The sequence below is a fragment of the Chelonia mydas genome, chromosome 1, assembly GCF_015237465.2.
Source record: "Chelonia mydas isolate rCheMyd1 chromosome 1, rCheMyd1.pri.v2, whole genome shotgun sequence".
In the NCBI taxonomy this organism is placed as follows: domain Eukaryota; kingdom Metazoa; phylum Chordata; order Testudines; family Cheloniidae; genus Chelonia; species Chelonia mydas.
This window is the reverse complement of record NC_057849.1, coordinates 254,189,965-254,213,402: the sequence shown is the minus strand read 5'-3', so window position 1 is coordinate 254,213,402 and position 23,438 is coordinate 254,189,965. Positions and strand designations below refer to the sequence as shown.

General features: G+C 47.4%; 1 protein-coding gene across 7 annotated transcripts; it reads left to right on the top strand.

The window, feature by feature from the left end:
• The first annotated feature begins 1,770 nt into the window (after positions 1-1,770).
• IFT27 (intraflagellar transport 27) lies at positions 1,771-18,922 on the top strand. Of its 7 annotated transcripts, none has more exons than XM_043542766.1 (8): positions 1,771-1,869; positions 6,943-7,060; positions 11,899-11,978; positions 13,280-13,339; positions 14,673-14,732; positions 15,384-15,501; positions 15,823-15,932; positions 16,963-18,922. In XM_043542766.1, exons 2-8 carry the CDS (start codon positions 7,027-7,029, stop codon positions 17,074-17,076), a joined length of 576 nt encoding a protein of 191 aa, XP_043398701.1. In that variant the 5' UTR covers positions 1,771-1,869; positions 6,943-7,026; the 3' UTR covers positions 17,077-18,922. The 7 variants fall into 7 exon arrangements, with proteins under 7 accessions (XP_043398701.1, XP_043398718.1, XP_007062705.2 ...); XM_043542783.1 differs by lacking the exon at positions 16,963-18,922 and adding an exon at positions 16,120-16,407 and having other exon boundaries at positions 1,780-1,869; XM_007062643.4 differs by lacking the exons at positions 1,771-1,869; positions 16,963-18,922 and adding exons at positions 5,693-5,899; positions 16,120-16,407.
• Positions 18,923-23,438: the final 4,516 nt, after the last annotated feature.

Sequence of the window (23,438 nt, the reverse complement as noted above, 5' to 3'; positions counted from 1 at the left end):
TACTCAAGACCATCATTCATACTGGCATTTTAACATTTGTCTTTTACAAGATGTTCACTTTTGGGGCTCTTTCAATTATTTTTGGGAAGCCTGGGTTACCTGAACCGGTGTTTTCCTCTCCTTGAGGCAATGATGGTAGGTTGGTAAAGTTAATATTAAATATATTTATCAGCAATACATATTCCAGATAAGCCTGGACCTTCACTAGAGTATAGATTATAGAGGACTTAGTAATGATGTTGAGTTGCATGAGAGCTGGAAATATAAAAAATAACTTTTGCATGACCTATTGGATAACAAAGTTTAGAATGCACTGGCTAGGGCCCAATGTGAGGGCCTTTCTCAAATGGATGTGCCTTCTAAGATTTTCTTTGGCTTGGAAAGAAAGTTTTTCTTGGTTTTCTTCATGCAGAGCTGACGATGACTGACCACTTCAAGATGCCATCAGGCCAATGTCATTAAGATCCTGCGGGGATTAGGAACTTTGCCATGAATTTTTCCTCAGACCTGTACGTAGGGTTGCCAACTTTCTACTCACACAAAACCGAACACCTTTGCCCCCCTTCTCCGAGGCCCCACCCCCTGCTCACTCCATCCCCACCTCCCTCTGTCGCTCGCTCTCTCCCACCCTCACTCGCTCATTTTCACTGGGCTGGCTCAGGGATTGAGGAGATGAGGGCTATGGCTGGGGGTGCGGGCTACAGGGTGGGGCCAAAAATGAGGAGTTCAGGGTGCGGGAGGAGCCTCCAGGCTGAGGCAGTGGGTTGGGATGCAGGAGAGGGTGAGGGTTCCGGCTGGGGGTGAGGGCTCTGGGGTGGGGCTGGGGATGAGGGGTTTGGAGTGCAGGAGGGGGCTCCAGGCTGGGGGATGGAGCTGAGGTGTTTGGAGTATGGGAGGGGGCTCTGGTCTGGGGCAGGGGCTTAGGTGCAGGGGGGAGGTGTGGGCTTTGGGGTGGGGCCAGGGATGAGGGGTTAGGGGTGCAGGAGGGTGCTCTGGGCTGGGACCGAGGAGTTCGGAGGGCAAGCAGGGGATTGGGGCAGGGGGTTGGGGCACGGGAGGGGGTGAGGGCTCCAGCTGGGGGTGCAGGCTCTGGGGTGGGGCTGGGGATGAAGGATTTCGGGTGCAGGAGGGTGGCCCGGGCTGGGATCGATGAGTTCAGAGGGCGGGAAGGGGACCAAGGTGGGACAGGGGGTTGGGGCACAGATGGGGGTCGGGGTGCAGGCTCTGGGCAGTGCTTACCTCAGGCAGCTCCTGGAAGCAGCAGCATGTCCTCCCTCCAGCTCCTACACGGAGGTGCAGCCAAATGGCTCTGAGCACTGTCCCGTCTGCAAGCACCGCCCCCACAGCTCCTATTGCCCACGGTTCTGGACCAATGGGAGCTGCAGAGCTGGTGCTTGGGCTGGGGCAGTGTGTGGACCCCCTGGCTACCCCAATGCCTAGGAGCCGTAGGGGGGACATTCTGCTGCTTCCAGGAGCCGCGCAGAGCCATGCTTGCCTTAGCCGCGCTGCACTGCCAACCAGACTTTTAACAGCCCAGTCAGCAGTGCTGACTGGAGCCGCAAGGGTCCCTTTTTGACTGGGCGTTCCAGTCAAAAACCGAACGCCTGGCAAACCTACTTGTATGCCTCAGTGTGATAGGGTGTTCACCCCATGCAAGGCCTAGAAGGGCAAAGATGGTTAAGTGGGCCAATGAACTGCCCAGGCTGCACCTGGAGAAGAAGACAGGAAACAGGGATTTAAGTAGAACAGGCTCAGCTGGGCAGGAACAGGTGGGGCCTCTATAAGCCAGGAAGCTGGCAACAGAAGGTGCTGGAGGGAAGGAGTCTTCAGTCACTTCCTGGAAGAAGGGAGAGGTGTCTGGGGCTAGAGGCAAGTAGCCTACAGTTACTCCCTGTGAGGAGGGAGTGTGGCTTGGGGGAGAGCCAGAGAGGTAGGTAAGGCTCAGGGGGACAGCAGCAAGGTGTGGAGTTTGTTGACCTTGGTTGCTGATGAGAGACCCCTGAGTCATGGCCTGGAGTAGAGGGTGGGCCTCTACCAGCCACTGATGAAGTGAGTGGTGAGCAGGAAAACTGCCTGAACCTATTTGTCAAGAGGGACTTTGTTACCCCGCAAGGGGGGAACACAGATGGTGACCCAGCCAGAGGGCCAAGCCACGAAGAGAAGACTGCGGTTCCTGCAGTGAGTGGGATCCACAGGGAAAGAGGATGACAGGAGACACACTGCCAGGGGAGGATGCAACACCTGGCTGGAGCTATTCCCCAGAATGGCCACCAGCGGTGCGTGAACCCTGTGATACACAGAGTCTGTGTGTCCATCTGAGACTTGGCGAATCCTTGAGGATCTTCCTAGGATCTCAATGTTGGATGTGGACAGACTTGAACAGCACCTGACGCTCTCAGAATTGACTTCTGCCCTTTTGGCTTTGCTCCAGAGCAGGCACCTGCTATTCATGGGTTGCCTATGGAGTTTTATAAGAGCTTTCAGACCCTTCTTGGACCTGAACTGTTCCAGGAGAGCATCAGAGAGAAGATATTGCCAGTCAGTTGTCATCGAGCAGTTCTTACCCTGTTGCCTAAGAAGGGGGACCTTGGGAAGGTGAAGAATTGGAGACTTGTGTCCCTGCTTTACTCAGACTATAAACTTTTTCAAAGGTCTTGGCAAAGACTGAAAACTGTGAATGGTTTACTCATGCACCCTGATCAGATCAACTGCATCCCCAACAGGTCCATTTTTTATAAGCTTTATAAGCTTTTCTTATTGCGATATATATTATATAATATATTACTGGGTATGCGCTATCCAGTCTCTGTTATGCATATTGCAAAAGCACCTTTCAGGCCTTTCTCTCCTTTTTTCATCTTGTACTCCAGTGAAAGTCTTTATGCTGACTATGTGACTGTGTTTATTACTCATGATTGTGATGTCCAGGTTTTGACTGAATGTCAGCACTCTCTTAAGAACACTTCTTCAGCTTGCATAAACTGGGGGAAGAGTTACACACTCCAGCTGGGGGCTTGGGTGATCTTCCGCCCTCCGACTTTGCCAGAGAGGTGCAGCTGAGGCTTGAAGCACTAGGAATTATGCTAGGACCGATATTTGGGGTTGGAATTGGGAAGGAGTCATGAAAAAGTTAGAGAGGAGGTTACAAAGGTGGAAATGGTGTTTGCCTCGACTCTCCTTTCGAGAGCAGGTGCTAGAGAGCATTAATAATTTAATTGCCTCTTTTTAGAAAAAGTTCAGAAGTTTCTTTTGGGCTTTTTCTGGGGCGGCATCATTAAAGCAGGGTATTTTATTTCTGTTGTAGAAGGTCTCCTTGATCTTTTGAGCAGAGTCGCTACTTTTTGGTTACAGTCTCTGCAGCCATTATTTGGAGATGAGCCTTTTCCTTGGAAGCAAAAGGCCTTTGCTTTACTTCAGCAGATAGGGGTTGGGTTTTGATCAGGAACTTTTTTTGATGGCCCGTGGCTGCCTCAATTTTGAGATGTTACCCAGTTGGAGATTTTTTTTTTTTTTAAGCTGAGGTCACAGGATAGGCAGCTGGAGTTCCCCGGGCTCCCTTGTTTATAACCCTGCCATGAGGGTTCTTAGTCTTGTTTCTAGGAGTCTTGTCTCTTCCCTTATTGCAGCAGGTGTAACAAAACGGGTTCATTTAATTGATTTTACTCCTTTGACATGGGCCTCAGTGCATATCCTGGCTGTCAAGCTTGGTTTTCACTCCATTCGCTGCTGGGTTTCTTGGTTTATATCAGGGGTGGAATCAGCCCTTCCAGGGGCAGTATTGCCAGTCTGCACAGTTGCCTCCTTGAGCGAACTATTCCTAATGTTTCTATTTTCTTGCCTGTTGCTCCTTCAATGGATTAGGATGTTAACAAACCTGGCAGTTTGGTTGCCTTCAGTGGGTCTTCTGAATTTACTTTTAATAGCTTAGGCCATAAATCATTGCATATACTTGTGGTAAAGATTTGTCATTTTCAAACACCTGTTGATTAACAGATATGGTGTGGAGAAGAGAGCTTCTGATGGCAGTTTTTCTGGTCTTGGGGCAGAAGTGGGAGGTGGGGGGGGGGGAGTGAATGGGGAGGGCCTGGGGGGAAGAGGCGGAGTAGGGGCAGAATGGGGGTGGGGTCACAGGTAAAAGGGGAAGGAATGGGGGAGGGGCTCCAGACTTGGAGTTCTGGCCAGGGCCAAGAGCACCACTGCAGTCCCAGCCCCTTGCCCCAGGCCACGGGGAGGTGAGAACCGCGAGCTGGGGCAGGGCCTCTGCCAGAAGAAGCAGGGCAGGGAGTTAGCCTCCCCGAGGGGAAGCTTCACCCACCACCTATGACTAGGCCATAGCTCAGCGCTTGGACCACACTCATGGGAGACCCCTGTTCAAATCCTCTCTCCCTCTAGCAGAAGAGGGAATTGAACCTGGTTTTCCCACATCCCAGGTGCCTGAGTTGGCTAAAAGTTATAAGCTCAGCTCCTCCTCCAGCCATTTTGCAGGGTGCAAGGTAGGCACCTAACTCATTTCTGCAAGAAACAGCTTGGGTGCCTAAGACACCTGACTCCAGGCAGCGGGTTCTTCTTGTTCGTGGATCACTAAGCAGGGACAGGCACAACCCCTGCAGCCCAGATTTAGGCATCTATCCTTCAGAGAGGGGCAGGGCTTAGGACACACCCCTCTCATCAGCATCTCCGATTGGCTTGCTCCCCGCCTAGTGTGCTGGCTTTTGTGGATCACATTCTAGGCACCTGCCTCTCCCCCTTCATTGCAGAGGGAGCCCAAGGGCCTAACTCAGGCTTTGTGGATCGCAATTTTGTTCCTGGGACTTTCTAAGCGCCTCAAAATTAGGTGCCACGACACTCAGCACCTAACTCCCTATGTGGATCCCACCCACCCATCTGACTTTTATACCATAGAAACACATGGCATACATGTCAAGACAATCAAAAGTGCGGATATCACAATCACTAATTTCTCTGGCTGCTTCTCCCACCCTATAATCATCTCTCTTTCCACCGGTTCTCAGCCAGCTAGCTTTCACCCATGCCTCAATCTCTGTTAGATACTGAGTAAGCAATCCTACTGCACAAGCAGGATTAGAACTTGAAGAGAGAGAAATAGGGAGCTAGGCATCATCAGTATATTGAGGCATCATTACTCGTACTTCGTTATGTACTTCGTTACTAATGGCCCCGTCTACAGTTTGTACAAAGGGGTGACAAAATGGAATCTCACAGAAGTCCACAAGACAGCCCTGGAGCAGCTGAACAGCTGTGTAATACCACCTCTGAGATCAAACAAAAAGAAAGGGAAAGCACCACTCTAAAGTGAGCCCATTTATGCATGTAGCTGCATCAATAAAACCTGTCAGTCCCTGTACACCACTTCAAATGCCTACAGGTGAATCAGTCAATACTCCATAGTCAATGGTATCAAAGGTAGCTACAGATCTAAAAGAAACAACAGGGATACTTGATCTTCCTCCATCACCAAGAAGAGATCAATAACCAAGACCACCAGTTCAGTCTCTGTACTATACCCAGGCCTAAGACCAAACTGAGCAATATAATCACACCCTTCTCCTCTTTCTCACTGGGGGCTACCTACAGCGTGGGGCACCCGCTGCCCCAGCACTGGCTTGTGGCTGGCTGTCCCCGCCCCCATGGGGGCTGCACTACCACACGCAAGCCCAGGGCCGGCTGCAGAGCCCAGGGAGAGCACGCGCAGCCCCAGGCACGGAGAGCAAGGGCCGAGTTAGAGGGAAGAGAATCGTGCGCATGCGTGGTTAACTCGGCGTTTAGTGAACGAGCTGCGTGGAAGAGCCCATTATGTATTGAAGGGCGTACGCAGTTAAAGTAGTTTTTTCCCCGTTCTTTTCCCCAGGACTCTGCCAGGAAGTTGCGCCTCATTTTGGTAAGTACTGCTAGTCCGCATCTTTCTGGCCGTCGCGTTTTTTCCCTAACCCTCCCTATAGAATAATTCCGCCTAGATAGTACAGGCCCTCGTGATCTGTCCAATCAAAAAGAGGGTCCTGTAAATGTTATTAGTTGCTAGGTAGAAACAGCTTGCGCGCACGCGCACACACCAAGAACTGCAGCGGTAATGACTTCATCGCCTGCCTCAGGCCGCTTTTCCCTCGCAATGGGCGGGGCATTTCTTTTGATTGACAGACTCGTACCCAAAGACAAGTATATTCCTGAACCAATGGCCTCAGAGTATCGGGGTCTCCGCGTTCTCAAAAGCTGGAGCCCGATGAAAGGGAGTCAATAGCAGCCCGAGAGGCCGGTGGATGGACAGCGCCGCCAGCCAATCGGGTGTCACAGAAGGGGCCGCCCCCCCCCCAGGAGGGCGGTGGCTGGGCGAGGGCGGAGCGTTGCTAGGGAAGCGCTGGTGGGGAGGGGGAGGGCCAGGGCTGCGGAGCCTGCGACGCTGGCCGAGTTCGATTAGCTGGTGGGGCCCGCGCTTCCCCCCTGCACCTCACTCTCCTCGGAGCCCGCCCTCCCCCCCAGGGACCTGCCTCCCACATCTCAACCTCCGGCCTCCTTCTCTGCACCCCACTCCCCTGGGAGCCCGCCCCCCTTCCCTGCACCCCCTAGGGACCTGCCTCCCGCCTCTCCACCCCCCGCCTCCCTTTCTCCACCCCATCGCCTCGGAGCCGCCCTCCCCCTCTCAGCACCCCCCAGGTACCTGCCTCCCCTTCTGCACACCACTCTCCTCGGAGCCCACCCTCCTTCTCTGCACCCCCCAGGGACCTGCCTTCCCCCACTCCACCCCCTCCCTCGGCACACACACACCAAGACCTGCCCTCCCTCTCTGCACCCCCCCCGCCCCATTGGGACCCGCTCTCCCCCCCGCCCCCCATCTGGGGCTTTCAAGTCCCACCTTGCCCTGGTCCCTCCTGCTGATTCGCCCCTGCTCAGCCCTTCAGTGATTGTTTAAGGCTCTTTTCCCCACAGGCTCCAGCACCCTCCCCTGAGGCAGCCGTCATCACCGTAACCCCCCGGGAACGGTCCCCGGTCCCCCTCGTGGCAGCACGGAGCATGGTGAAACTAGCTGCAAAGTGCATCCTGACAGGTGAGCTTGTCATCTGGAGTCCAGTGCTTAATTTGTGCCAGGACTGTGCCCCGGCACCTCTGGGTTCAGCCTTCATACCAATTGTACATCAGTTGTAAATGTAAAATAATTGCTTGACCTCCAGCACCTCTTTCATTACAAATTAAGCATTGCTGGAGTCCATCTGGGGTTTGCTGTTCCACCTGACCCAAAATAATGCGTCAGCTGAGGGGTTGAATAATGGCCAAAATAGTCTAATGTTTTAAAACACTGATTTATGAGAATGATAATGAAAGACAGCAAGACTCTGTGATCTCCAGGAGCCCTAGATACTTAGACCTACTTGAAAAAAACAAGTTACTCAGCTGAATTATCTTGACTCCAAACAATGCAATAAATAATTGCCCCAGTAGTCAAATGAAAAAGCTAGACCACCACCTGCAGCAGGGCATTCTTGCTGGAATAGTTGACAGTGGCCAAATACTAGGCAATCAGCTGACCAGTGAATTGATGTTATTTGACCAGTCAGTTGACCAGTTTGCCAAGCCTACACCGATCTCTCGCCATGTTGTTATTGTTAGCTGTTAATTGTGTTATGGTAGCAGCCCAAATGTCCATTAGGCGAGATAAGGACTGCATTGCACTAGGTGTTGTGCATGCAAATAGAGACAGTCCCTGCCCCAAACAACTTGCTGTCTAAATAGACAAGGCAATAGACAAGACATAAGGTGGAGTGGGGCACAGAGAGGGGAAGTGATTTGCCCAAGGTCACATGGCAGGTCACTAGTAGAGCAGTGAACAGAGCCCAGGTTTCCTGACTCCCTGTCCAGTGCCCTGTCCACTAGATCAGAGTGCCTCAACAACACTGCTTCATTTTGTACAGCAGCCTTCATATCAATTGTACTTCAGTTAGACTGTTATTAAATACAATTGCATAAAAAGCAGAAAGTAACAAACTAAGAGGTACAGATGAGGAAGAGGATGTTTTCAGATGAGATATTAAATATGATGGAGAGCCAGTGAAAAAGAAAGATGCAGGCTCAAAGAGAAAGTTCTCTTCACAACAATGGAAAGATGATGTGACAGGAAGGTCAAGAGAAGCAGAGCGGGGAGCCAAGACCAGCTTCATGAAATAAGCTGGAGCATTTCTATTAGTGCTGAAGGAAAAAATTATGTCAGGAATAAGGATGATTACAAACAAGAAAAAAAATTATGGTGTTAGTCTAGTTGCAAATAAAAGAAAGGCAGATGTGTCCAAGGAGGCTGCTCTTGCTCAAGAGAAGCACAAGTTGATCTGAAAGAAGCTGAGGTAAAGCTGCAAGCTTGTTTGACCATGACAGACTGTGGAAGTGTTGAGAAGTATGTACAGTTGAATACTATCAAGCATAATAGAAGCAAGACATCTTATGTAGAGATAAGAAAGGCATAGGTGTAGTTTCACTTCTATTTTGGGGGAGGGGGGGCAGCTCCAGCCAGGCCAACAAGGCTGTGCATGGGGGGCAAATTCCATGCCTGCTGAGGCTTGCAGGTTGAGGAGGGGCAACACCCCCCATGTTTCCCCAATTTATGCCCATGATGAAAGGGCCTAGGTAAAAGGAAAGATTCTCACTTCCCTCTGGCTTCAGGAACCTCCAAAGCAGGAGGGTCTTAACACAGGAGAGGAGCCACTACAGATTAAAGGGGGAAAGAGAACACGATTAGGTAGGAGCATAAACATCAGAGGAGGGAACAAAAAACTCACATGTACCTACTCATCTGGAGGAGAGAGTGGCTCACATGGCTGAGAGTTGCACTGTGGTCAAGGAGAATGAGAAGAGAGAGTGTTCATTAGCAGAAAGAAAGAGATGGTTAACTATATGATGGACATCATATAGTTATTCATTTGTTATTTCCAGGGAAGATTTATGGTCAAGAATATTGTTGTGTAAGCTAATTGCAGAGAAAAGGGGAAGGTTAAGGCTAGGGCAGTAGTTAGACAGGGTGAAGGGAGTGTATTTAAAGAAGGTGGTAAACAGTATTTTGATTTTTTTTTTTTAGCAGAATGGGGAAGGTACTGGAGGCCAAAGGAATTAGTAACATTAGGAATAGCACAGGGAGCAATGGTGGAAAGGTAGGACCAAACTAAAGGAAAAAGGCAGGCAATGTTAAATTACTGTAATAAAGTATAATGATGGATTGGAGTGCAGCAAAAGAATGGAGCAAGGGAAGAGAAGAATGTCACTAATGGGGCATGCAGTGTTGTTGTTGGTCTCAGGATATTAGCGAGACAAGATGGGTGAGGTAATATCTTATTGGTCCAGCTTCTTTTCCTTTTGTACCCTCTCAAAACAATTTATTTTCCCAACCCTGCTGCTAAACTATCCAATAATCCTGTTTCAATACATGAAATAGAATTAGTATTCAAAGGGCAGAGCAACAAATCAATGTACATAGTTTACTTTTCCAGTTACATTAAATTCAGGCTTAATTTTTCCTAAGAACTGTGTCAGCTGAGCCCAGGGTGAGAGAGACAAGCTTTGGAGCATATACAGAGCTTTTCTTCAGGTCCTGAAGAAGACTTCTGTGTAAGCTTGAAAACTTGTCTCTCACCATCAGAAACTGGTACAATAAAAGCTATTATCTCACCTACCTTGTCTCACTAATGGGGCAATCAAACTGAAAGAAGACACCAAATTAGATAAGAATTTGCACTGAGAGGTGGAAACAAAATAATTTTCTGCAGTTTGGGACAGGGTGTAAAGAAGCATCATGTCATGAAACAAGGAGGTAAAAATGGCAACACCCATTTTTTCATGTTCTCTCTGTATATATATCTTCCTACTGTATTTTCCACTGCATGCATCCGATGAAGTGGGTTTCAGCCCACGAAAGTTTATGCCCAAATACATTTGTTAGTCTCTGAGGTGCCACAAGTACTCCTCTTTTCTTTTCTTTTCTTTTCTTTTTCTGATACAGACTAACATGGCTATCACTCTGAAAGGAGGTAATGGTCTATTAAACTATGCATTAGCCTCCCCAGGGAAACAATAGACTGGTCAAAGCACTAGAGAACATACTGTAGGGAACGATCCTGAATTGGTCAAGGCTGAGCTAGATCAGCGGTTCCCAAACTTTATTGTTTCATGTACTGCCTTCTTAAGAAGTTGTGAAGTGAACTCCATGAGCTAACAGGGCATTTCCATCTTAATTTGTGGGCCCAATTCAGCCCTAGTATAAGCAGATACAGCTATCTATATAATAGGATTTCAAGATTGTGACTCTGAAGCCTAGAATGTCTGCTGAGTCAGTGTGAAGCAAAGGAAACAGCTACAAGCATGGCTGAGAGCTCTTGTTCAGGATATCACCAGGTTCAGTCAGCACTGTTCCCTGTGAGAACCAGGTGGAAAGTTGGAGTCCAAAGGTTCTGTGGCAGTCCGAATGTGACAGCTAATCAGAGAAAGTGGGAGTAACAACAACTTGGGGTAACAAGGAGGTGGAGCAGGTGTGAGCGCAAACTTCGGGAACATGTACAAATAGCACCCTTGCTCATTGCAACACAGCTCATGAAACAAGAGCTCCATTTTCAGCTTTTTTACACACATGACTATGAAGTATACCCATGCAATAGCATAGGCTTTCAGCTACTAGTATGAAATATATTTACTGTAGGCCTAAATTTGGCCTATGAGTCTGAGCAAGAGTCACTACCCAGAATACTCTTCGTGCTCCAGACATATGTGTAGCTTTCCCACTCTGCCTCAAAACACAGTGTGTACACACTATGGTAAAAGGTCAAAATTTACCCCCTTCCTGGGTTCAGCTTTATTAACAAAGTAACTCAACACACAATATTAATTCCAGGCTTGGTTGCTTCCTAGAATCCCTCCTTATGAGCTGTTCAGCCTAGACCTCTAGACCCTTTGCACTGGGTAGGCCAGCACAAAGGAGGTGGAAAGTATGAGTATATCCTGTGGGAACACCAGGATAGCTCTATGCCAGCTTCACAGGAGGTCCTGTTGTAGAGTGTATTCCAAGGAGTATACTGTGCAGTCTTAAGATCCAGCAATTCGGTGCCACTGCTATGGCCCATAGGGACTGTTGCAGCAGGAGCCTAAATTAGGGCAGCCCAGGGGGATAACCTACACTCGGGGGCCAAACCAGCACCTGGCATTCCCAAAATAGGGGCAGCACAAGCCATCTCCCTACTGTCCCTGCACCCGGCTTTTATGGGTATGAATCAGGATTTCACTCGAGAGAGTGACACTCACTTCCCTTATGTCCAGGATGGAGCTAACAAGCCATCTGCAGCAGGAGTTGCTTAGCATCTCCCAGCAGGGGCAACTCCTGCTAAGTGGGGGAGGGTTCATAGGAGAACACTACCACCCTCTTGCAATTCTCCAGTAGCATGAATGACCTGATCGTCCCACAAACACATTTGGATTTTGGGAGATTTGTAATGTTGAGAGAGGAAGGTCTATCCAGACCCTTCTCCTCTCCTATTCCACAGTTTTTGTCTTCACATTGAGATATGCCTGAGTAGGTTTGGGAATCTTTAATTGTCCCATGCTAGAAAGGATACAGGGCTGACCCGTGAATTTCAGAACAAATGGCAAGTCTGCCTTTATGTTTATGGGCCTCTCAGCCATGGATATTGCAGACACCTAAAGCCAGCTCTGCACATGCAATAGCAACTCTCATTTCACAACTTAGACAATTTTCCTATTGATTTTTCTGGCTTTCTTGCCTGTAGTGACTGGCATGGGTAAAATTGCAAATGCAGGTAACAAAAAGCTCTTTTGAGGATTTGGTGGGAATGGGATTGAGGGGAGGGGAAATAAGATTGTCCATCCAAGACTAAACAAAGTGCTTTGGCCATGCAGGTGACTCAGCAGTAGGGAAGAGTGCCTTGTCCCAGATGTTCTGCAATGATGGAGCTCATTTCCAGAAAAACTACACACTGGTAAGCTTTGTGGGATGATACACGCAGGACAGGGATTGAGGGAGGACACCGGGCTCAATCTGCCATCGGGTGACTTCTCTAAAGCTCCATGAGTGAAGAATGGGAAACTCCAGGCAGGATGAATTATTGAGGGCTGGTTTTAGCTATTGACAGGCCTTTACACTGATGCATTAAAGGGGGTGTCTAGCAGGATTTTCTTTCAAAATACTTAGACACCAGGCTGTAAAGAGAAGCTGACTAGCATCATAGTAGATTTCCATATACCTAGGGAGTTGGTTTCAAAGTTTAACACACAGTAAACTAATTGCAATAGTTTCCTTCTGTATCAGAATCTTCACAAGCTAGTGTGGTCTTAGACAATTTCCCATTTTCAGGGAGCTCCAAGGGAAAATGGTTTGCTGCAGGAGGAAGCTGCTTACTCCAAGTAGAATATCTGAGTGTGGAATGTATGCTCTTCACTATACAAACATGAAAATATGCGCCATGGCCCCAAGCTATTGAAATCTAAAGAAATCATTCCGAGAGGAAGAGGGTGCAGTTTTCAGCCCTTCTATATACAAAACATTAATGGTGATAGGTGTATAGAAGCAGGATGAAAAATAAGTCCTGTCCTATGTATTATACATTGAAATAAAGACCAAAAGGAAAACTGGATAATAGAAATAGAAGAGACAAAAAGGAAAAGAGGCTGGGGGAGGGGGAGAGAAAGTGGAACAGGCATAAAAAGAGGACCCCTGAATCCTATGTGCCAGCTACAGCAAAGCACCTGTGAAGGATCACATGGTCAGTGCAGAAGATTCAGAGGGATGTTTTGGAGCAACCAAGCAGAGAGGAACCAGTGAGTCTTGACCCAGCTCTAGATCTGAAGTTTTCAACCAATATCCTGATATATGAGTAAATCTCCAGAGGCTGGTTCTTTTCCATCGCCTTTCCCCATGTAAGCAAGTCTCTAGGGGTTGACAGTAAGATTGTAAGAAAGTTTAGAGAGAGAAGGTCCTGAAGAAGAGCTCTGTATAAGCTCAAAAGCTTGTTTGTCTCACCAAAATAGAAGATATTACCTCACCCACCCTGTCTGTCTAATATCCTAGCACCGACATAGCTAGAAAAATACTGCCTGCAACATGTAAGAAAGTTTGTCATTAGGACTTTAGGAAGTGTTATTGTGAAGTTGGTTCTCCACGGTCTCAGTTTGATGGGATTCTGATGATCTAAGATGATTGCTGCACCCTAGAGCATAGTGTGTAAGTGGACAGTCCTCTACAATCCCTGCTGATCAATGTTTTCCTGGTTCTGCTTGACAGACGACGGGCGTGGAACTGCTGGTGAAGACTGTATCTGTTCCAGAGACAAGTGATAGTGTGGTGAGCCCTGCTGTGTCACAAATAGGGACAGAAGGAGATCTTCAGAGCACAAAGTCCATCTATTACGTGGATGTCTGACATGTCTTATTCTCTTGGATGGACTCACCAGAGCTTTACTTGGATATTAAGTTGGAAACCTGATACACTGATCATGCGCTAAGATAATACAAATAATACATTAAAATAATTAAGCACACTAGCTGATTTTTTTTCAGTGATAACTTATTTTTAAAACATACATGTTTATATATTCAGCAGCAACGTGACTTCTTAAATTGAAGCTCTCACCAATCCACTTAGGGCCCTGCACTGCCATGTAGGATACCCAGGTATAATTCCAATTCCCCAGAACAGTGGAGACTGGGCCCTATCCAGACTGCTGTGTGTTAATGCTCTGCACTACCATTAAGATATAGGTATATTCAGGTTAGCATCCCAGTCTCTTGTTCCACAGATCTAGTTGGAGGTTGAAATGGAGACCGGGCCTGATGCACTGCGGGGAAGACCTTTTTACTGTTTATGCAGGAAATCCAACTACTGCTTTGCACTTGCTCTCTGGGCTAGGTGCACTGTGGAGGCTGTGAGCTTAGCCACTGGGGCATCAGGCTACTTTGCTGTGGTTGAACAAGCAGCAAGTGTGACTGCTTCTAGTGTACACCTCCCAAACCCTTCCCCAAATAGAATCATAGAAATGGAGGACTGGGTGGGACCTCAAGAGGTCATCAAGTTCAGTCCCCTGTGCTGTGGCAGGACCATGTTAATCTAGACCATCCCTGACAGGCGTTTGTCCAGCCTGTTCTTAAAAACCTCCAATGATGAGGATTCCACATCCTCCCTTGGAAACTTGTTCTATTTCTTACTACAAGGGTAGTTAAGCAAGTTTTTCCTAATATCTAACCTAAATCTCCCTTGCTGCAGATTAAGCCCATTGTTTCTTGTCCTACCTTCAGTGGACATGGAGAACAATTGATCACCGTCTGCTTTATAAAAATCCTTAATATATTTGAAGCCTGTTATCAGGTCCCTGCTCAGTCTTCTTTTTTGAAGACTAAACATGCCCAGTTTCTTTAACCTTTCCTCATAGTCAGGTTTTCTAAACCTGTTATCATCTTTGTTGCTCTTCTCTGAACACAGTACTCCAGCTGAGGCCTCACCGTACCTAGTAGAATGGGACAGCTACCTCCTATGTCTTACAAGCACTCCTGTTAATACACCCTGGAGTGATATTAGCCTTTTTTGCAACTGCATCACACTGCTGGCTCATATTTTGTTTCTGATCCATATAACCCCCAAATCATGGTCTTCCATGCAAAAACCTTCTTTCTGCTTTCAGGAACTCTTCCTTTTTGACTCAGCGGGCAAAGAACTGTTTTCTGAGATGATAGAGAAACTGGCAAGTATCATGTAGTAGTCCTCTTGTTCCTAAAGAGGGGCTTTTGCTGTGAAAAGGATCTGAGCTACCCAGTCTGGGAGATGTAACAAGCCTGGGCCTGAGTGGAAGTGGGAGAAATTCCTCTCAGTTACCTATGACCCCTGTTCCTTTACATCTTGAAACTTGGAACAATACTGTAGGGAATCTGTTCCAAAGGAAAGGAGGTGGGATCCCAGAGGACGCTCCTTTGGCTCTTAAAAAGAAATGGGAATACTAAACTGAGATAACTGTGTGGATGTTTTTGGGTTTTTATGGGCGTTTTTAGAGGAACTTCCATTTTGCCAATTCTAGTATATCAGATTTTTGCCTTCAGCCTGATCTTTCTGTTCCACAGAGACTCTGCCTTCTGTTGGGACATAGAACTTCCCTTGACTTCTCAAACTCCAGCAAGTGTGTCCCTGTCCCCACCTACATTAGGGACCTTTCCATTGTATCATCTAATTTTGATGCATAGGGTCAGCTAATTTGAGCGTGAGGTTCCATTATATCAGACTCCTTTTATTTCTGTCCTGGAATGTGTTTCCCGTACAGACACGTCTTCTCTGGGGATGTATTGGCAATTGGCCACATCAGTTTAATTAGAGCTGACAATATCTCTCTCTTGATGTACAGTGGGAGCAGCCCAATGCCCTGTGTATTGTGTATGATGTCACCAATGAACAGTCTTTCAACAACTGTGCCAAGTGGCTGGAGAAGCTGAGGGCACGGACACTTGGAATGCACCTTCCAGGTAGGAGATGGTGAGATTCTTTGCACCCATTCTCATGTTTTGTAGCAGCGTCTTTTCCCCATTGAGATGTGGCATAAAGCATTATCTTAAATCCAAGCCAGGCATGGCTTCCTCCAACTCACCCGGTCTGTGAGTAAAACAGACCAGGGAAGAGCATATTCCAGGTGATTCCCTTGCCGTCCTCTCTAGCACCTTCTTTAAGTCTAGCAATCCAATTTTTTTCCTCCCCTGTTTTCTAACTCGCCCATCAGGTTTTCTGGTATTTATTGCTAACAATTCAGCATTTCTGTTTTCTTTTCCTTTGTTTCACACTTTTTGTAGGTGTCTTAGTGGGGAATAAAACAGACCTGATTGGTCGACTAGTTGTGGAGCAGAAACGGGCACAGGAGTGGGCTGAGATCCATGGCCTGCAATACTGTGAGACATCAGTGGTGAGTGTCTTCTCTCTTCTCCATCTGTGGAAGTGGGCGTCTTCTCTTTTGGGGGCTCTGTTACAATCCTTTATCATTTAATCCACTCCCAGTATCAATGTGGGATTTTTTTATCAAGCAGTTAAGAGTAGAAATAGTTCAATGCTTCCTCCGTCCGTTTTTCACAACCTCTCTTCTCTCTTTACAGAAGGAGATGGAGAACATCGAAGCCCCTTTCCACATACTGGCAAACTCATTCCACCGTCTCTACAGAGAGAAGGTGGAAACCTTTCACTCACTAGTGTGAGGGCCTTGGGTATAGCAACTTGCTTAGCCCCTGTGGGGTTTCTTTTAGTCCGGAAACACCCTGATGCCTAGAATCCCACAGACTGGAAGATGGAGAGAAAGTGAGAGATGGGTGGTTGTTTTTTCCCCTTGTGACCATTTCCTGACCATTCAGATTAAACCAGAAATAAATATGGGGAAAGGCAGCCTTTCTGAGGTTGAGACCTGGTGTTTCTTTCATGTCTCCTGACTTGGTTTTCTTCTCCATGAAAATCTGTTGGACAGTTGGGAGCTACAGAATGGAAATTGCCATCCTTCTGCTTTGAGATTGCCCCGTCTATTTCCTGCTAGAAACACGGATCAGATGATTGGGTGGGGTTTTGAGATGGGGAAGGAGTAGGGAGGCTAATGGGACATGTCTCACATTGGACAGCCCAGCACTGACGTATATGTGAAGTGGGTAGGACTGAGGAGGGCCTTGCACCTGGAAAGCACATTCACTAGCAGGGCTGGAATAGACTTTGGGCTCAGAGTGTGTTGAGATGTGTCCAGCAATTGTGGCATGAAGTATGACATCTGCAGGGATTCTTCTTGACTCAGGAATGATTCTGAGATGTGCCTACAGACTGGGGCTTGGCTTACGTTCCCAGGTTCATCAGCTTGGAGCCCACTGCCCTGCTGATGTAGTTTGTGACCCTAATCTATGTTTCTGACTTCTCAGAGTCTAGTTCTTACTCTGACTTGGCTCATTTTCTCTCCCTCTTAGAAGCTGTCTGGCTGCCAGGAGCTTTTCCTCTGTACCTCTCATAACTTGGTAATGCAGTGCCCTCTGCTGGTCTCAGGTCACAAACGTGCCAAAGAAGATGCCACTGTGTTGTAGTGAGCAAGAATTGTGCTCCTATCTTCCTTTCCAACCTCCCAGATCAGAGCCATCCCTTGTGTAGGGCAAATCAGGGCAACCACTCCAGGCCCTGCACTTGGTGTGATTGGCTGGCACGGTCACTCCTGGAAGAGAAGAATCCATCACTTCCGCCCTGGACCCCGAACCTCCCTCGGGATGGCCCTTTATCCCGAGGAGGAGTACCCAGGATTTCAAATAGATAATTTCTCCTGCTCTCTCTCCCACTCCCCCCAAGCTTGCCTTTGTTTTGTGTGTTTGGGATGTGGAGGGTGTTGCTAAGTAATTTCAGTAGTGTCACCTCCTTACTAGGTCCAGTTTTCCAGTCTCTTGGTCAAATGAGAACCTCATTTTGTTGTTCAGTTTTCACCATCCATTCTCAAATTTCCTAGCTGATCATTTGGTTCTGGTATCACTAGTGCAAACAGGACATAGGAGGAGAAAGAGGCCGCCTGGCTCTAAACTATTGAGGGTCAGCAAAGCGACTTGTCCAGGTTGAGGTTTGGTGTTACGAATTATACCCGATAGGTCACGCACAGGAACTGCTGCGAATTATACCCAATAGGTCATGCACAGTTCGAGTCTAGGCTGAGGCACACGAACAAAGTCCACAACTGCAGAGTTCCCAAAGATACTAAGTTTATTACGCTCTAGCGTGGTGCCCCCGCTAATCAGGAGGGGACCCCGCATGCAGGTTATACAAAGATTATATACCTTTTAGCAAAGCATGATGCCCTTGTGCATCAGAAACCTTACCCAATAGACAAACCCTTGCCTTATCTACCATCTATCGCTGCTAGGTACGTTCCCTGTGCTAGACCATTACTTCAACTACATTACATAGTCCTAAAGCAATGCATCAGTAGCCTTTCTTATCAGGATGGGAGGCTCACATCAAGGCCAGGAGGCAGGGAGTTAGGAACAGACAAAGAACAGAAACCAGGAGTCGAGACAGGCTGGAAACAAGGGGGAGGGTTTTCACAGGAATGCAGTATCTAAGGAACACTCCTCTTGGTGCATGATGTGCTTGCTTTTAGACAATGGTGGGCCCCAAACCAAAATGGAGTCACATATGTTAACTTTTCCTTAACAATGGTGTGGGGAGGCGCAACATCTCTAGGTAGAATTCTTGTCTCTGGTATAATACTGATACAGCATGTGTGAGAACCCTTTCAGATCGCCAGTGCAAGGAAATGCACTGCAGTTAGGCAAACAATCTGTGCAATTCAAGGTAGGATGTAGCTCTTTTCTTCCAGAAGAGGATCAATTGCAGAGATTCTTGTCTGCTTCCAAGGTCACAACATCTTCCCTTGGCTAAGGGGTGCTGATTTTTCTGGGGTGTGCACTGAGTCATTTCTCTGAGACAAGCTTTCCAGGAATCTCTGCTCTTGGTGGGTTGGATGTAATGCATCTAAGTAGGAGATGTGGAGGCAGGAGCCAGCCACCTCCAGCTGCTGTGAATAAGATATAATTATTTTTAGTACTGTGCTGAGTTAGTCAAAGAACTTTAGAACTAAAGGCTCACTTTGATTTCATGGCTCCTCCTACAGTTTTACCGGTAACGTGCTTCTGTTACATGATGGATCTTTTCATATTTAAAATATTTTGCCAAGTGTGTCTTTGTCACCTGTGGCATGATCTATGGAGGATTAATACCTTGGGGATGGGAGATAAGGGGAAACCCATGTGATTTTTATCTGGGAACGACTTTCTGTCTGCCCCTGAAAAACCTGCCATAGCTCTTAATGACTGAAGAAGAGCTCTGTGTAAGCTCACAAGTTTGTCTCTCTGACCAACACAAGTTGGTCCAATAAAAGATATTACCTCACTTACCTTGTCTCTCTAATATCCTGGGACCAACACAGCTACAACACCACTGCAAATAGCTCTTAATAAACAGTCTGTAAAATGGAGATGGGTGAATGTTTTTCACTGAATGAAAGCAAAAGCTGGAGAATCTAATTAGAAGAATGCTTACGGTGCTGATTGGTGATTTATAAGGTAGCTGCTTCTTACAGGTTAGTGAAGAAAAATGTATCCCATTCAGGGAAAGATGTATTGCCTGAGAGTGCAAATGTGTAGTCTAACTAGCTAGCTGTAGGGATTTATCTGGTGCCCCTTTTCCTCTTCCCACAGGCCCTGTCTAGAGGAAGAAAACAGGTTGTGTTTAAAACATGGTGCCTAACCTGCTTCAACACACATTTTGAGCACTCATGTAGACATGATTTAATGTCTTTTAAAATGTTTGCTCGTCATGGACCTCCAAAGGGAGGAACTTTGGTTTGACTATATTCAGCTAATGCGCTTCAAAGGCATTATATCCTGTCTGCTCTAGTATTTTAAAACATGTCAGCTTGTTTCCCTAGTGTAAACATGGCCCAGTTGGGGAGGTTGGTATTGGTGTGGAGAAGGGGTGCCTGAGAGCTAGGTGGTTTGAGGGTTTGTTGTGGCAGGGAGGCTGTGGATGCTCAGTATGTCTGTGCATGAGGGCGCTTGGGGTAGCTAGGTGAGCTATGGGGGGAGCCTGGAGCAGCTGGGTGCATGGGATGTGTGAGGAAAGAGTCTGGGGCCCATATTGGGTTCCTCACGCCTTCTGTGATCATGGTCAGACCTACATTCCTCCCTTTGGAGGATTGACCTGCCGTCACCTCTTCCCCATGGGTTTTGTGCTCCTGTCACAGTTCCGTGGCTTGCGTTCAGAGGGGAGAGCAGTGAGCAGGGCGACAGAGAAATGCTGCTGAGCAAGAAACCTTGCTGTCTCCCTGCAACTCTACCGCTTCCTCCAAGTGTGCAGGACTCAGTTCCCAGAGTGGATTGTGAAAGCCCAGGACAGTCCCAGCCAAACCAGGACAGCTAGAAATTCTTCAGGGTAAAAATCAAATAGTCCTGAATGTACCAAGTTCCCTTCAATGGTACATAATCCTTCAGTCTCCTTTTTCCTATCTGCTTGCATGGCTGAACAAGCTCTTCTTTTTCTTCAATCTCCCCTCTCCGCTTCCCAGTGGCTCATTTTCATAACCCTGTTTCACTGAGCCCCTCGTTAGCTCTTTCGCTGCTCACCTTAGTATGAAATATCACAGGTTGTTTGTCATCTGTCTTTGTCATTTCCCCAGAAAACCAAGTGGCATTGCTTCTCAGCAAGGTTAATGAAAGAAAAATCTGGAGTTTTTAGACCAAACCATTTTGGAGAGATGAGCCGAAAATGGTTGCACACATTTTCAAACGTGAGCTTCCAGTAAAATTGAAAAATGTTAAAACTCCTGATTTTTCACCAAACTTCCCAGAAACATTCTACCCTGGAATAAGCTGCAGCATGTAAAATTTCAGGAAGATCAGCTTCTCTTGCAGAAGCTAGTGGGAATGTAAAAACTGAGCTTACAATGAGAAGTTTGCCTTCAAGCTCAACAATGGAACAGTCCCTGCTGCTCTGTAATAAATGGTTGAACACCCTGAAACAGGGAGGTCAGAGCAGATTCTTCAAGACATTAATTAATCTGGGAGTCTCAAGCATTCAGAAAGGACATCTTGTAGATAAATTATATCAGATTAATATACTATTTGGCCCAAATTCATCCTAGTATAACTTCACTGACATCAAGGGATGGATTTGGTCTTTTATGTCCATTGACTCCTTTGGGTAAGGTTCCTTTGTACAATTCATACCTTGGGCAGGATCAACCCTGTAGACAAGAATGGCAGAAGGCACAATGTTGTTGAGGTTGAAAGGAATAGGGAAAGGGAGAGGTTACTGTGTTCGGGGAGTACAAAAAGGGCTAAGCTGTAAAATAGGAATTAAACTGGGTGCTGGGCAGGCTCCAGCAAGAAATGTATAATCCATCCCAATTAGGAACTGTCTCTCAAGAGAAACCCTGAGCCTGATGCAGATGCTAACAACAGGGAGAAACACTGCATTTCTAGTCTCTGTGCAGCTTTGGCTTTCTGTCTTTTGCTGAAGGCTGAGGGCTCTGCTTTCGGCACCACACCTAAAACGTTCAGGTGAGAATTGCTTCCAGTTGCCATTCTGCCTTCCTGTCCCTCTGTGCTTGGACCTCCATTGTGATGAGTCCCCTACTGATAGCAGAGAGACATTTCCATTCTTCCCACTGTCAGTCCTGGGGACTTCGCTCCCCCTGCACTGTCAGTCGCCTCTCCCACAACCTGAGCAGATATCCGATTCCTTGCCCATCTCTCTTAATGGGTAGCTGCCAACTATGCCGATTCTGATCAAGTAGTTTTTCCATCTGGTGGACTGCGCTCCAGGCTCACCAGGCTCAGGGTCCTGGTGCTGTGCTGTTTTGTACTTAGGGAGTGCCAGAACTTTCAGAACTGAGGTGGAGGGCTGAGGAGGAGCTGTTAAAGGGCTGTGTTCACAGGCCCATCCTCCCCTTTACCCTGAGGGCCCATCTTCCCTCCACAGTCAGAATGTTGTTTCCTCCTACTGTTGCCATCTTGCCTTGAGAGTCCTGTCCTCTTGGCCACTGGCTCATGGTTCTTGACCCAGAACAACAAGAGGGTGGGGGGAAGCTGCTCCGTCGCAGTTAAGGTTTCCCGGTCCTTTCCAATAAATGCTCTTCAGGGGGTCATCGAGTCCTAATTCCCAGCCAGGCTGCCCTGAAAGCCCAAGGGTGTAGCTCCGTCCAAGGTGTATTCCCATGGCAGGATGGCCCCTGGCTAAGTGCTGGCAGCCTAGTCCTGGCTCTGCTGGAGTTGCTGCAATGTAACGTTCACAGACACTGGCTCTTCTCATTCTGACTTGGAGTTGTTGTTTTTTTTCCCCTTGGGGGAGTTTCTCTCGTTCTGTCTCAGCCTCACATAACTCCTCCCCTAGAGCGATTTGTCAGTGAAGCCTGGATTTGCTCTTTTCCCTGGTCTCTGAGATAAAATCCAAATCTGACAATGTTTATAGGGGAAATGTGACAGACCTTGCGTGTCAGGCTGGGGTCGGGGATGGGGTCAATTTGATGAGGTTCCCTCCAGCCAGACATGCATCAACTGGAGAAATGTGGAGCCTGTAATCTCTCTGCATGAGTACTGGAAAAATACCCAATGCCTGTCCCAGCCAGCAAGGGGCACTGAAGGAGCAAGGGGTAGTGGGCGGAGGAGAATATGCAGAGGAGAGATCAATTTCTGTGTCTCAGACAACCAGGGGAATTGCAAGAGCAAAGGGGAAGGAGAATATGCAAGAAGGAGTGAATCTCTGTCCCACCTCATTGAGGGCACCAGAGGAATTGAGTGGAAGGAGATATGGGGAAAGACCAATATTTGCCCAGTTCATGGAGTTTACTGTGGAGAACAGAATGGAAGAAGGAATGACCAACCTCCGTCCTGGCAAGAGGGAGAGCTTCAGGAAACAGGACAGAGGTTTTGGGGTTTTGATGTTGGAGTCAGGCTCAACAAGGGTACGCTCAAGATTGGGATGTCTGGAACAGGGTCTGTTTGGGGATGTCATAGCTGCAAAGGATATGGTAGTGACAAGTTGGGCTCAAGATGTCAGAGCAAGGGGTGGCCGTGAAGGATAAGCGTGGCGGTGTTGGGACTACGGTGGCGATGTGGGGCTGAGGTGATGCGTATAGTCTCAAGGGTGTAGGCCTGAGTCATATCAAGAACAATAATGTGGGTCGGGGATAACGAGAGTAGGGTCAACATGGGGAAGTTGGAGCTACAGGCAGTGGTATCAGGATCGAGGGAGCAAAGCATAGATGATAGGATGCTGGGGACCTGGAGCTGGAAAGTGTACACCGGTAGGGGCTGAGGACACTGTGGTGAGAGTCAGTGTAGCTTTGTTGGAGAGGTGGATTGAAATCATTGTCGCAGTATACAAGGTCCCTGAATAAAGCTGGACAGATACCTAAAAATATTTTCCACAAATATTTGTGTGAATTAAAACATCGGTTATCTCTGGCCACATCTGCAGCCCTACTGTATTTTTCTTTCCCCAAAGATTTCAGTGATCCAGTCGTGCAAACACTTGCAGAAAGCAAATTGTAAATTCATGTGTGAATTATTTGCCCCAGCAACCTGAATATAGAAGTTACGTTCACCCATTCAGAGAGCAGAAACAAAACCACGTGACTCGTCACCAATCACAACTAACCCAAGCATCCTGAATTTTGTGTTGCATACTCAGCAAAGACTGTTCACAATCAAGTCATACAGCAAAAGAACCCAACAACAAATATTGACAAATTCAAGAAAATTGCAATCTCCACATAGACATTCTGCAAACAGAAAAAATGGCTAAATTAAATGAGCAAATTACTTACCATAAATAATTCACCCAGCTCTTCATGTGAAAGACGTATTTTATTGTGTGTGCTTCAGTTGTTTGGTCTTTTAAGTCTAAG